This window comes from Hevea brasiliensis, chromosome 17 (assembly GCF_030052815.1).
Source record: "Hevea brasiliensis isolate MT/VB/25A 57/8 chromosome 17, ASM3005281v1, whole genome shotgun sequence".
Taxonomy (NCBI): Eukaryota; Viridiplantae; Streptophyta; class Magnoliopsida; order Malpighiales; family Euphorbiaceae; genus Hevea; species Hevea brasiliensis.
Window position 1 is genome coordinate 3,654,355 of NC_079509.1, and position 14,761 is coordinate 3,669,115.

The 14,761-nt window shown below is 33.2% G+C and overlaps 2 protein-coding genes and 1 long non-coding RNA gene across 3 annotated transcripts; 1 reads left to right on the top strand and 2 right to left on the bottom strand.

Annotated features, from left to right (window-relative positions):
- Positions 1-292: 292 nt before the first annotated feature.
- On the bottom strand, positions 293-5,281 carry LOC110658212 (reticulon-like protein B3). The gene is given in 8 exon segments (XM_058140178.1): positions 293-502; positions 2,932-3,020; positions 3,123-3,192; positions 3,475-3,616; positions 3,695-3,875; positions 4,787-4,995; positions 4,997-5,208; positions 5,210-5,281. Coding segments are annotated over 8 exon segments (1,059 nt in total). The 3' UTR covers positions 293-418.
- LOC131175557 (uncharacterized) lies at positions 693-2,446 on the bottom strand. Its single transcript, XR_009145740.1, has 3 exons — positions 2,305-2,446; positions 1,526-1,582; positions 693-950 (listed from the first exon to the last, which is right to left on the bottom strand). It is a non-coding gene; the product is annotated as an uncharacterized LOC131175557 (long non-coding RNA).
- A 4,762-nt stretch (positions 5,282-10,043) lies between the features above and the next one.
- On the top strand, positions 10,044-12,145 carry LOC110658211 (probable membrane-associated kinase regulator 2). Its single transcript, XM_058139862.1, has 2 exons — positions 10,044-11,557; positions 11,711-12,145. Exons 1-2 carry the CDS (start codon positions 10,543-10,545, stop codon positions 11,803-11,805), a joined length of 1,110 nt encoding a protein of 369 aa, XP_057995845.1. The 5' UTR covers positions 10,044-10,542; the 3' UTR covers positions 11,806-12,145.
- The last annotated feature ends 2,616 nt before the right edge of the window (positions 12,146-14,761 follow it).

Consider the following 14,761-nt stretch of genomic DNA (forward strand, 5'->3'; position numbering starts at 1 on the left):
TTATTTTACTTAATTCCTTATAATAAAGAAAATTTATGACAATAATTATAATTTAATTAAAACTAGAAAAATTAAGAGTTATAATTATAAGTTATATAAATCAATATCACACATCCCTCATGTAAATAAAAAATATAATATCAGATAAGATTAATATCAATGAGATAATTTTCATCCTATAAAAATTCATTTATGTACATTTCTTTTTTATATTCATTTTTATTTTTTTATTTATATTTTTCAATTTTTTTATAGATATTTTTTAAAACATCTTAAATAAATTAAACATAAATAAAAAATTTAAATTTTTATATATTCATTTAATTAAATAATATATCAATAATAATTATATGGCGTGGGCAAAAATCTAATTTAACAGAATTACCGAGTAGCCTAGCTAACACAAAAACGGACGTCTTTAATCCTCCTTCTTTTCCTTCAATAGCCCTTTGGGAATGTTACTCAAAACCTTGGCATCAAACACCGTATACTGCTTCTTGATCTCTGTCACGACCCAACCTATGGGCCGGACTGGCACTAGGACCTGGGCCAGCTTAAAGCCCCCGAGGCCCGTAGTAAGCCTAACTATTCCTCAAATCCATAACCAGGCCCACAATTTAGGCCCAATATGCACATAAAATAATTTAAATTAAACTGTTAAAATTATATTTCGGGCCAACTTAGCCCATAAATTATCAAAAATAAAAATTAGGGGAGCCCAGCTCAACCATGTTACCTCATTTATAACCATTTAAAACTCATATAATTTTTCTTTTCATTTATTAATACAAAAACTTGAATTCATACAGTCCCCGACAGGCTTAATGCTACTACTAGCACATGCGGAGTCCTAAATTACAAATTTAGAGAATAATAATACAATTAAATAATCGACGTTAAACCTGCGAGGAAGAAAACAGGTTGCTCTGTAAAATAACTCCTCCTGTGGCCTGGAAAAATATTGAACAGGAGTGAGCGTTCAACTCAGAGAGTAAAATATCAATTTTAACCATAATCTCTATAACTATCTAAAACTAATGCACCATGTAGAGTGAAATGCAACACCAGCAATAATTTCACATCATAACATCAAAAAGGTAATTTGGAGCACTCACGCACCCAGTAATATCAATCATAATATATGGGAGCTGATCCCTATCTGACTCTCTTAAATCCAACTTTGGTGCGTGAAGAACTCAAGCCGGACTTTCGCTTAATAAACCAAATCGAGGGTCCCAGCGAAGAACTCAAGCCGTGACTACCCCCCGAAGGATCGGGTCCCAGCGAAGAACTTAAGCCGTGACTACCCGTCCTATCCATAGTCCACACCACATCACACGCACGCCAACGCACGCACACTGCTCCAAATTACCACAACAACATCCATGGCACTTTAACAGTTATGAATGCAACATAAATCGTGCCTAGAGTTTAACTACATAAATATATGCATATAAGTGATGCATGGGCATGCTTGAACATATAATAATATCGAAATTACAATTAAAATTAATATTTTACTCACAGTACACCGATGACTATTGTGGCTGCTGGATGCAGGAAAATAGCTGACCTCGATCACCTAATAATTAAATTATAAATTTATTAGTACTAAGTTAAGACAAAACTCTAAAGAGGCAATAGACAGACTAATTCATGCCGGAAATCCGGCAGAATTTCCCCTATACCTAGGACCTACCCAACACTTCTAAATTTTTAATTTCCACAATCACATCTCATCAATATCACATGGCCCCTCTTGGGCCCTCCAAATCAGACAATACTCAAAATCTTAAAAATTACGTTTTAGTCCCTATAATTGACATTTTTCAAAAATCCACTCAAACAAGCTCTAAAAATTCTAAAATTTTGCCCCGCGGTCCTTAATAATATTATAAGGCTATTGCAAAATGAATTGTAATTTTCTAATCACCCATGAATATTTTATTCAAGAATTTTACTCAATTTCCTAAGTTTTTAACAACTAACATATCCTTAATTCAACCCAATTTAATATTCACATATTTAAACCTCCATCCTCAAGCTTCAACCAATCATATAAAATTTAAACATCTTAATTTCAAATAATCTTATATGCCCATATGCTAAAAATCTAACTAAAATCCATCCATATTTCTCAAAAATATTCTATAATCACTCAAAAATTCAACTAACACCATAGAATATCTCCAAATAATTTTACTTTCATCATATATTTTTCTTAGAATTTTTCTCTAATTTTTCCTGTTTAAGAAACACTGTATTTATGCTCCACAGACAGCAAAATAATGTAAATAGTCTTACCCGAAGTTTATCTGTGTCTCAAAAATTCCAAAAATTTACGAGGAAGCCTCTGGAAGTTGAATCATCTCCATAGCCCACCGAAGCCACCGCCGGAACCACCGCGCACGGTGGCCGGCCGCCGGCGAAATTTGCCGGATCTGATCATACCACCGTGTTCCTCTCCTCTTCCTCAATCCATATGTGGTCTTGGATCGTCGATCCAACAGTCGGATTGTCATAGATCTGACGAAAAAGCTTGAAAAACCCGAAACTTCTCTCCTCCATATCTCACTCATCCGACCTCCATTTGCTTCAAAATTGATATCAAAAGAAAGCTCTCGGAACAAGCTTTCCAACGCCACCGGAATCGCCTCGATCGAACGTCGGATGAAGCCGGAATCGCGCCGGAAAGCCACTAACTACTGTGTGCGCGTTTTCTCTCTTTTCTCCCTCTCTTGCCGCCGTTTCTGGTGGTCTGGCCGTCGCAGGAGGGTCGCCGGCCGAGTGGGGAACTGCTTGGGACGTTGCCGGCCGGTCGCCGGAGAAAGAAAGAAGAAGAAGAGAGGGAAGGAGAGGGAAAGAAGAGAAATGGGGGGGGGGGGGAGAAGAGTCCTCCCGATTTTTTTTTTTTTTCCTCTGGGTTGTTACAATCTCAATCCATGCCTTCTCAGAAAATGAATCAACCTGGTCCTAATATTTCTCATACAATGCCGGCACAGAGTGCAGCACAACAGAGGCTGTTAAAAAGAAATATAAAGATGTCAAAAAGTAGCAACTAGCAAGTTCTTACGTCTAAATTTTTTAATTAATAATATAATTTTCCCCACATAATTCCATACCTATGGAGAACAAGGACAAGAAGTTGCACCAACTCCCAACAATCGAAAGAACCCACAAGCCAGCAATTACCTGACAAGTGACCACCATAAAAGCAATACCTCATAATTAGCAGCAAACATTTCTCAGCACACACTAAGATGTGCAAATACGACTATATGATCCATTTACAAAATCTGTAAATTGGTACACCAATCTGGCAAAATACTATTAACAGAAACTACTTGGAACGCATGCAAATGTTTAATGAAAGTACAATATCTGGCAAGTAACATATACGAACCCAATCTCCAACAAAGAAATGCCCCATTAGAAGGCGAAACCACATAACAAAAATGCAAGCAATCAACTTACTGTAAGGAACTTCTTCACATCTCTCCCGGATGCAATATCACGTAAGACAGCCAATGCTCTATTAATTTCAATTCTCAATGCAGAGGCAACTTCAAGGACGCATTTTTCAGGAAGCACAATTTCAGCGATTTCAGGTGGGGACCTAATTGAAGAACACAATAAAGTCAGGATCAGAAAAAATCACATTGCTGAAAAAAAAAAAAAAAAAAAAAAACCTTACTTGTTAATAAAGGTGGATGCATTAGACCACAGAAAAAGGATACCAAGAGAGAATATTGATATATGACAAAGTAGGGCGACTAAGTGATATTCAAGCAATTCAAAGAGAACCCAGACTATGGTTGTCCCACTGAGAATACCTGAAGAAATTTTCTTGTTCCTCCACAGAAGTACATCAGCAGCTATACCAAAAAAAAAAGTGATGAATAAGTGAAAGGTATACAGAGAAACAATTTAGATCATTAAATATCAATTTTTGCTGCCCTTTCCAATCAAAGATCAATACTACATAGCTAAGTTGCATGCCAAAAGCTATGCTGTTACAGTTATAAAATAACTTCTGTATTTCTCTAAGAATTAAGATCAGGGCAGAAATCAAGGGTTATTGTGTAAGATATAAATTACAAAAAGATCTTTAATGCTACATCCGATGGAATGATTTTGGACGAGGGATAATGATATAATTTTAAATTAAATTGATTGAATGAAAGTTAGCACATTTGTTAATAATTAAATTATGAAAATTATTAGATTCACGAATGTGTTTGAGAATTTATTTATATTGTATTAAAAATACATTGTCATATGTCATTCAATCTATACTCAAATAAAGCTTTTATCAATCACAGGAAATCTATGTATGAAATTGAAAAAATCATGATTTCAAATCTCTCCCTCCAAATGACCAATCTAGGATTGATCATTAAAGCCATCAGCATGATGTCGCAAACTAACAAATCATCACACAGTACTGATGACAAAACAATCACATGGCAAATGTAATTCCAATTCCAAATTACCTAATTGAATAAATGAACGAACCCAGTTCTACTCAAATGGACGTTCAAAACTTGGCGCTACTACACGCTTTAGCTTAAACAATTACGTAACCATTAAGAAAACAAAGCAGTAGCTACACTTTAAAAAAGAACAAAATAAAAGAGAATACCAGAGGCATATACAAAAAAGATTCCTTATTCTACATTCGCTCATCAATCAAACAGTCACAAAAGAAATAAATAAATTAATTAAAAAACACAGTCGCAAGTGTTTACAAAGAGAACGAGATAGCTAGAGAGAAGAGGAACGGTACGTTTTCCACAGCCCAAGACTCTGTGGACGGGTTTCTCTCTTCCAAAGAGACGAAATATCTTCGTTTTGACGGCATCGAACTTGTCATCATCGGAATCAGAGGAAGAGGAAGAAGAATCGTGACCGTGGATCTTCTCGGCAATCCTGTCCATCAGCGATTCAACTGCTGATTCGGGCTCCGCTGCATGGTCCGCTATATATATTCGCCGCGAAAAAAGAAGAGAAATTTGTGTGCCTATTGGATAGAGAAAGCTTTGCTGCGAGTGCCGAGCAATGCGAGGGGAATTCAATTTTAATGTTTTCTACTATACGAGGCTTTGACGAAGAGAGAGCACGAATGGCAATGGTACCTTCGCGAAATGAAATCTGAGCCGTTGAGAGCTTTACTGCTTGAGCCTTCTGGATATGTAAATAACGGAAAACAGAGGAAAGTGGCGGGTGTCTGGGGAACATCGCGAAAGAATATATACCCACCGACTGTCATGGCTGTGACCATCCCTTGCTAATGAAAGTTTAGGAACAAATATAAATGAGATTTAATTACACTGTAATATATAAAATTTAAAATTTAAAATTTAAACATCAATTGAAACTATATTAATAGAAAACTTTAAAATAAATAAATGCAAAAATTTATAATCTTCGTTTTATTATTTTATTAATTTTTAATCAAATTATAAGTTGAATTGATGTCCAGTGTGTTAAAATTATTTATTTAGGCTTTATTTATTTTATAAAAAATATTATATATAAAAAATATTTTTCATATTATTTAGTTATAATATTAAATTAATAATATATATTTAATTTATATATACACTTATATATATATATATATGAGTGTGATTTATTTTAATAAAATTATTAAATTTTAAAAAATAAAAAATAATTTTTTTAAAAAAATAAAAAAAATATTTTTCTTAATAATTAAATTTTTTTTTAACAAAAAAATATTTTTTTGTTAATAACTTTTTTAATACCTTAAATATTAAAAATATAAAAAAATATTTTTTAAAAAATATTTTTTATAAAATAATTGAAGTCTTTAATCATATTAGGAAAAGCACTCGGAATATTTAAAAGAAAATGAGAAATTTGGCTGTGATTTCTGTTTCATCCGCAAGCTGTCCCTCTAAAATGAAACCAGGATGGATCGTACTTTCCACTTGTCGAGAACAAACGGACGTTAAATTTTGATGGCGGACGTTTACTTGGTGCACGTAGCGATCTCGTTGCATGCAGCTGTGTTGTAAACATTTGCCAACGTGGCAGCAACCGAGTGGTGGAAAGGTTTTGACTTTAGAAGGATTGCACTATAAGCTGACACCCGGTCAATTAATGAGGTAAACTAGTTGGCCAACAACCGACTTGGCAAAAAAGAATTTTTACGGTGCCTAAAACGATCTTGATGTTAATAATAATAATTATTATTATTATTATTATTATATTTTTCAAAAAAAAAAAATCGTTGTTATTATTATATTCTAAATATTTTGGCCGAGGCGATTGGGCGAGTTTAGTTTAGGGATGTTTTGGGCCTGAGAGTGTTCGGCCATTTGTGAGAAGGAAGCCTTGTGATTTTCCACATTCAAATAAACAATTAAATTAATATAAGTAATTAGGAATTTGAGGGTATGGGATTTGGTGATGGCTGTTTAAGAGAGTAAAAACTTTAAATTTTTAATAGAGCAAAATAATAATATCATTAATGAATATAATACTGGAATCTTGCATTGAAGTATTAATGGGAGATAAATAAATAATGAAAAAAAAAACCATAATAGTTTAAGTTGCAATGTTCATAGATGTTTCTAGTGTAGCATTTGTTGTTTAATGTTTTATGAAGTGCTGCAAAATAGTCAATAAAATTTAATGTTAATTTTAATGTATATATATTTAAATTCAATAATGTCATTTTTAGCTCAAATTTAACATGGCCCTCATATCATATTAGTACTATATATGAAAAGTCAGGATATGTATTGAAGCAATATTTAAAATTATTTGATTTTAAGTTTGAATATCAATATAACTAATTATATATTAAAAAAACAAATAGAACATATCATTTATGTTTTAGTTATTATTATGGATTATAACGGTTAGAGTACTCTCACAAAAATTACCCATTGAAATTAAATCTAATTAATATTCTCAAAACTCGAATTCATTTTAAACCCGTTTAAAATTTATTATTAACTACTCAAATTCGTCTCAAATTAAATTAGTATTACTCGAAAAAAATACCGAATTTATTTAATTTTATATATTTTAATTAATAATTTACATAAAAATTAATTTTTTATTAATAATTTATATTTTAAAATTTTAATAATTTCATAAAATATTTAAATTTTATTTTATTTAAAATAAAAAAATATAAATATTTATAAATATTATCATAAAAAATATATATTTTTTATTTAATTAATTATTTATATAAACGAATTTGAGTAACAGATACTTAATATATAAAATTCAAATTCGATCTAAATTCGTTATGAGTATTATTTCAAAATTTGAATTCGTCTCAAACTCGAATTCGTTTCAAATTTAAATATATACAATCTAAAAACATCCTATTAAAATTTAGTCAAATTAAGTATCGTAAAATTTCTACCTGTTGCAATTCCTAGTTATTATATTTTACTAACCAATGGGCAATAGCCTACTTGGCTACTTCCATTCCTAAATGGTTGATTAATCTGTCCCTAAAACCTAAACTAGTGTAAGTTAAAATCTTTCTTAATCGTTAGTATGTTCCTACTGAACACAAAGACCCCACACAAATTGACAGAATTCTTTTGAGGAATAATAATTTGACAAAAACCCATCAAACCCTAACAAAAGTAGAAAAGGTCACATTATGCTATCGAGTAGAAAAGAATTTTACATGGGAACTATAGTATCATACACATAAATTAAACACAAAAAATGAAAAGATGAATGAAGATAGGCAACACCCTTTTCTCATGTAAAGAGAAAGCAAAAACAAAAGGAATACCAAAACAAAGTTATGATTTAGGGTGCAGAATCTTACGAGTTATGACCTGCTATGATGCCCACGATCACGTTATTTATTTGTTTTCGACACCAGAAAGAATGAACATGTTTTGAGTCAGCTCAATCAAAGACGTGCATACCACAAACAATGACATCACTGGAATTAATTGCTCAGGAATTATTTTTTATTATTCTGTGATTGTGAAATCCGAATTAACGACACTGTCCTCTTATTTCCTGTGGATCACGTTACATGTCCTGTTTTTATGGAAGTTGTGATGGCAATCAAAGTTTCCTGACATTGCAAAAAGTATCATGCAGAATTCACTGGGTGCAGGTAGTAATGACATATAGTTATCTATTGCGTACCCGGAATAGTTTGTGCCCTGTGGCAGAGATGCATATATGTGGGTGTGGCTCTAGAGCCTGAATAAGCAACTGGGCATTATGCTTGCCTATGAGTTCTTCCAAGGTTTTTAGACATGGATTTCATCTCTTTCTATTGGGCTATCTTTCTTTCTCTGCAGAATATAACAATTTTCCCAAAAAACGAGTGGTAAAGATCACCAAGGCAATGTTTACAAGTCAAAACTTTTATTTTGGCAAAGATTTGGTCCTCTCTAAGGCTATGGTCAAAAAAACTGCAGGGTTTAAAGGGTTTGGACTCTGGACTCCCTTTAAAGCTTGGGGTCCAAAAGCATGACATGCGCGCCCCAAGCTGCACCAATGGCTTTGCCTTGTAAAAGAACCCAATTTCAGACTCAGCAGGAGCTGATCTTTTGAGACCTCTCTGGAAAAGTTAAAGTTCCATCTCTCTCCGTGCACCAATGTAATGTTACTAGTGTGTAACATGACGTTACCTTTCCTATTTCTGTATGGAGTCTTTTCTTTTTGGCCTTTTCTCTTTCATTTTGCTTTCTCTTCTCTTTTTGGAAGTTTCCCATCACCCTCCTCATTACTTTCCAACCCATAAGCCTATAGAGATGCCCTTTCAATTTCACTTTAAAGCTCTGGACATAGGATTTTCAAGTTAATTTTGAAATCCAACAGCCTTCCTCTTAACAAACCACTTGATTTAAATAAATTGATTATTCAATTTGAAGGCAATTACTCGCTTATACATACTAAATTATTATAAAAATTATTATTATTCTTTAAAATTTAATGAAAGTTTGATAATTTGAAAATTAATTGTGAATTACACAGCAAAAAATTTGATCTCATCTCTATAAATTTTAAGTGGAGAATCTTAAACCGAAATTTTCTCATTTCCTTTACTTGGTCTACTTATAATTTGGTCTATAAATTTTAATTTATATTATACTTTAATCTCTAAATTTTAAAAAATTAATTATTTAATCCTTAAATTTTACATTATATTATGCCTTAACCCTTAAATTTTAAGAAATAAATTATTTAGTACCATTAAATTTAATATATATAATAATTTTGCCCTTATAATTTTAATATTTATAATAATTTCATTCATTGATAGAAAAATTAAGTTATTCTATATATTAAAATTATAAGAATTAAAATATAATATAATTTAAAATTTAGAAATTAAATAATTAATTTTTAAATAAAGTGTAACACAATATAAAATTCAGAAATTAAATTGTAAATTTCTCTTTATACTTTAAGTATAATTAAACTTTAATATCATAAAATTTCTCTTTATACTTTAAGTATTTTAAATAGCCTTATGTGTGCAATAATGTTTTTAATCAGGTTTGAATTGGACAATTTGTTTATTGGAATTATTAGAACATTAATTTAAGCTTAATCTTTGATTAGATTATTCATGTCTCCACGCTTAAATATAAACAAGTCAATCATTTTATGAAAAACAAAAGGGAGAGAGAATTGAAAAATTATAGAATATATTCAAAATATATGAAATAATGCATTGCAGAAGAACTTTTTATAGTAAATACTATATAAATTTAAGAGATAATAATTTCATATCAAAAGTCGCGTGAAAAATAATTTAAGATACATAAAATTTGTTTAATATTTTGGTTAAAATTATCATTAAGAAAATATATTTTTAAAAAGGTTAATTAAATAATACGAAAATTTAATTTAAATTAAAATTAATATATTATAATTATAAAAAAATATTAAAATAATTAGATAATTTTTTCATATATATATATTTTTAAAATTTTTCATCTCCCATGCTAGAAGGCGCTGCTACTTGTTGCAGCCGCAGGTGGTACTGCGCGTGGGGCTAATAAATTGTCAACTTCAAAAAGCTTTGTACTGTAAGGCTGTAACTGTGAATTCTGAAACTCTGACCTGGTAGTCCACAGCTGCTAATCTGTCTCTGTATTCGTGGTTGCTTTGTACTCTCAACCCCTCATAGAGCATGGCTTCCTCCATGGGTAGTCTGCTTATACTCGCTCTACTATGCTCAGACTGCCAAGCCTGCAAAACATTTGGGTACAAATAGAAAAGCAGACCTCTCTCTCTCTCTCTCTCTCTCTCTCTCTCTCTCTCTCCATTGCAAAAGCAGAAAAAAGCTTGCTTTACTCTCTCTGCTTACTTTCAAACGCCATTTTCAATGCTGCAACATTCACAATCACAAGCCTAATACGAAGTGCAAAAGCTGTATCTATCTCGTACACTCCACACGTTCCGTCTTTCTCTTTGCACCCACTATAAAAACCCTCCTTTCAAAGTCCTAAACAAGTCACTCACTCATTCACTTCCATTTCTCTCAAAGCCTCCTCTCTCTCTTTCTTTTTCGCCATGGAAGTTCTGTACTTCCTCAAGTTCTGGAGACCCATCACCACCCACAACAAAGATCATCGGCCCTCTAATGGAAATAGTGACACCACCGAGATTGCAACAACTGTGGTCGACACAGATGATGAGTTCAATGAAGATCAGGAAGACTCCTTCTTTGAATTGGAGCTTACTGTGCCTGATTTTGACAACAATAAATGCAAAAACAAAAATAGCATCCCACTAGACAACGATAGTAACACTTTTGACTCTAAGCAAGAAATTCTCCACAACTCGGCCAACAAAGCCGGCAATATCGAGCACAAATTTCCACCACCAACTGTTTCTCTGTCTCCTACTGATCTCCTCTCTAAAAGAAAGATCCTTCCTATTGAGCCCATCTCAAAACCTCAGTCTCCCATCTCCCCCCTCAAATCAGCTCCAAGATTTCGAGTCCTTATGTTCAAGAAATCAAAGTCAGTGGCAGAGCATGAAGCAGGAAAAACGGGGGAAGCAGAGTTGAAGGGCGTCTTTGTCGACACCCCAAAGAACCAAAAGCAAGAAAACAAGCTTGTCGCTGTTAAATTCAAGGTAAATGAAGCTGCAAACGTTCCTATGTTCACAAGGGAAAACAGTTCGAGAAAACAGATCTCGGACGATTCATTCTCTGTTGATTCGTCAAAGAGATTCTCTAAGGAAGTGATACAAAAGTACTTGAAGCTAATCAAGCCTTACATCAAAGTTTCCAAAAGGCAAAGCGACAAGCCGAAATTCTCAGGGGAGTTACAAGTGCCATCGCCGTCATCTTCTCCGGCGACGTTGCCTTCTGGTTCGCCGAAGAAGGAGAAACAGGGGAGTATTCCAGCAGGGATTCGAGTGGTCTGTAAGCATCTGGGAAAGAGCAAATCCGCATCGGCGGCGACCACGGTTCTCCCGTCAACGGTAACTAGGAGAGATGATTCGCTGCTTCTGCAGCATGACGGTATCCAAAGCGCCATCCTGCATTGCAAGAAATCTTTCAACTCTTCTAGTTCTAGAGGTACACTTGTTTGTACAAGTTTTCTTATCACTTGCATTTTTTAACTGAAACTTGAGCAATTTCATTGCCAAGGAAGGCCATAAAAAAAAACAATCTATGGGCTTAATTGTACATGAAAGTTCTAATCTTTTCTCAACTTGGAATTTGTTTCAGATTCTTCTCTCTTGTCGCAATTTGCTGGCGATCCTTTGCATGATAATTCTATGGCTTCACAGAGGATGTCCCATGAAGAGAAGGGAATCAATTAGCACTTTCAAGCTCTATTTCTCATGTCCCAGGGGAGAAAAAAGCGGGAAATATTCTGTTTTATGAAATTGAAAAGCAATACAAAGAAAAGAAATTGAATAGGGGACTCTGTTTTTGTTTTGTTGTAAAGGAAAGAGAAAATGGTTTAAAAAAAAAAAGAACAGAAAGAATCAAATGTGCTAGGCAGGGTAGATTAGGTTGTTTGATCCATAGCCATGGACATGATGGTAAGGACAAATGGACTCCCCGGTTGTTGTCTGTAAAGTTGATGGGTCATTATGAGAAACTTGAAAGGAAGTCTGATAATGGATTATTGGGATCTTTTCTCTTTTTGCATCAAAATACTATTCTTTGTGTGGTCTTGTGTTCCTGCAGTTTGACATCATGTTTCTTAGGTAAGTGGATTGAATTGTTCTTAATAAAGATTTGATTATTTCTTCATTTGAAAGCTGAAATGAAAATTACTTGACAAAATCAAGAGTGCTTATTCAAAATATGAAGACTGGTGTGTGATACAATTATTTATTTTTTTCTTATCTTTTGAGAGCCATGTGATACAATTATTAAAACTTGGAACGTGGAGAATTTTCTTCAAGTGAAATAGTTGTTGGTTATGATGATTATCTGCCAAAATGAAAATGCTTTTGAACTTGGAGGTCTCCAAACCAGAACAAGCCCATTGAGTAGATGGAATTTAAGTATGGGAAATTGGTAATGATGCGAAAGATTCTCCCAGCTTGTTGATTTCACAAGTACAATCAAACAAAGAGGGACCAAATCAAGGGAAATTACTGTATAGTCTCGGTGCATCAGGTCATGCATAATTTGGTGCATAGATCAAATAAATAATTACACGTTTAATTATAAAAAAATGGGTTAAAAATTTATAAAAAAATAAAATGATTTTTTATTAAATAATATATAATACATGCATTATATTATCTTTGATTAAGTATATCACATCAGCTGATGACATGATACACCAAACTATTTTTATAATTTTCCCAAATCAACTAGTTTAAGGTATCTAATAATTTCATCAAGGCAGCATCTATGCTCTTATAAAAGCACTGTGGAAAAGTAAGAAAGCATTTTATATTTTTTCTCCGAAAGATAAAAAGCAAATCTATGCCATGATATTGGTGCTTTGTAGCAGAGGCTCTCTGGAGGCCCCTTGGCCCTGGGCAGTGGGCACTAGTCAGCAATCCCATCAGATGACAATAAAAATACTTGATTCAAATTGTCTTGCATTGTGGCCTGCAAACGTAACATTAAAATGGTAGAGAATTGAGATTATATAGCAGATTTTTTTTTTATTAGGCTTCGATTAAAGTCTAAATAAATTTAAAATTTTAGAGATGATTCCAATATAATTGAAGTCAATACTATCCTTCCCTAGATTCTAAGCTTATTTGAAACATACTTTTTCTTCACAATAATAAGGCAAGGATTAGAGTTGTATTAGATCTGCTTCTCCAGTCTCTCCTCACCTTTATATATATTTTCATATGGGATGTTGGATGTCTCTTGAAGTATGTGATCTGTAATGTTTTGTGTAGTAATGAATTATTGTAGCCATTTGACGAAAAAAAAAACTACTAATTATTAAAACAACTTGAAAGGGATTGGATAGCTTGACAAAGAACTTCTGAGCAAAGAACTAGACATGAAAGGTATTTTAAATTGATGGGTTGTCTTTGACACTGGACAATATCATGCAACGTGTTGTGAAAACAACCAAAATAACCATCGTCAATGACAATTGCCCTTGCCATGTGCAAAAAGACAGAAGATAGATAAGCCCAAAATTCTATGGCATGAATTTTGAACAGTGCAAATTCAAAGGAGAAAGCAACGTAAATAATGGGCAATTGATGCTGTGGAGTGCCAAGAAAATTTCGAAGGAAAACAGAGGGAAAAATGAAATGGTTGTTTTGGGTGATGATAATAAATGAGATGACGACCAATGGGTCCAAGACCCTGCAATATGCACTGCAAGAGCAACCAGATTGCCAAAGCACCATCATAATGACAAGAAATGCCAAATGACCAGAAGACATAAACCCCACATCCCATTTCAACCTTTCAACCCGCACCAGCAAACACTATGGCCCCTCCTCATCACTGGCTCATGGGTTTAATCTTAAACTCGCAATCCGATTTCAAAATTGAAAGAGATATTTTATGGTTTGGTCCTGGGCTGGCCAGGTATGCTCTGAAGAAACCAAACCAACTAGCTAGCATTCCAAGAAGCACATAATACAAAGAAAATCATCGGTACTGCAACATGGACCCTCATAATTGGGTGGCAAACAAATGCTACTTTTCAGATGAACATGGGGCAGGAAATAATGTAACATATACTTGTTCCTAAGACGTAGCTTACTGCTTCCAAGTCAAATAACAATGGGTTAATTTACAACTCTTTTTCTTCAAGACAAGGATGCAACCATGTTTACACATGGTCCATTGCACTAGACCATTGGAGATGCTAAGTCTTGATTACAAGTGTCCAGGTTATGTATTGAATTACGTTGCACCATTATACAATATTCCAACAAAAGACCTGGCAATTCGGCACTGTATCTTCATCCAGTGATTGGAGATTTGCTTTGTTTCCTTTGGAAAACAAAAAGAAAAAGCCCTTGTGTTCTTAATGTAACCTTCGAATGAAAGATGATGTAGATAACTAGTTATATACTACATTAACATGTGAGCCCATCTTCCAACATTAGCTTTCTGCTTAGGGACATGATGGATAGTCCTTGGGAGTTAGGAACATAATTATCGATAATACAGTCGCTTTAGTTAATTGGATTTAAACTGGTTTGCTTTTATATTTATTAAGGTAAATAAAATGTATTATCAAAATTCATATTTAATTCTAACTTGATTTAATAATTAAAATCGTATCACTCATTTAATAGAGATACATTATAAAATAATCACATATAATAT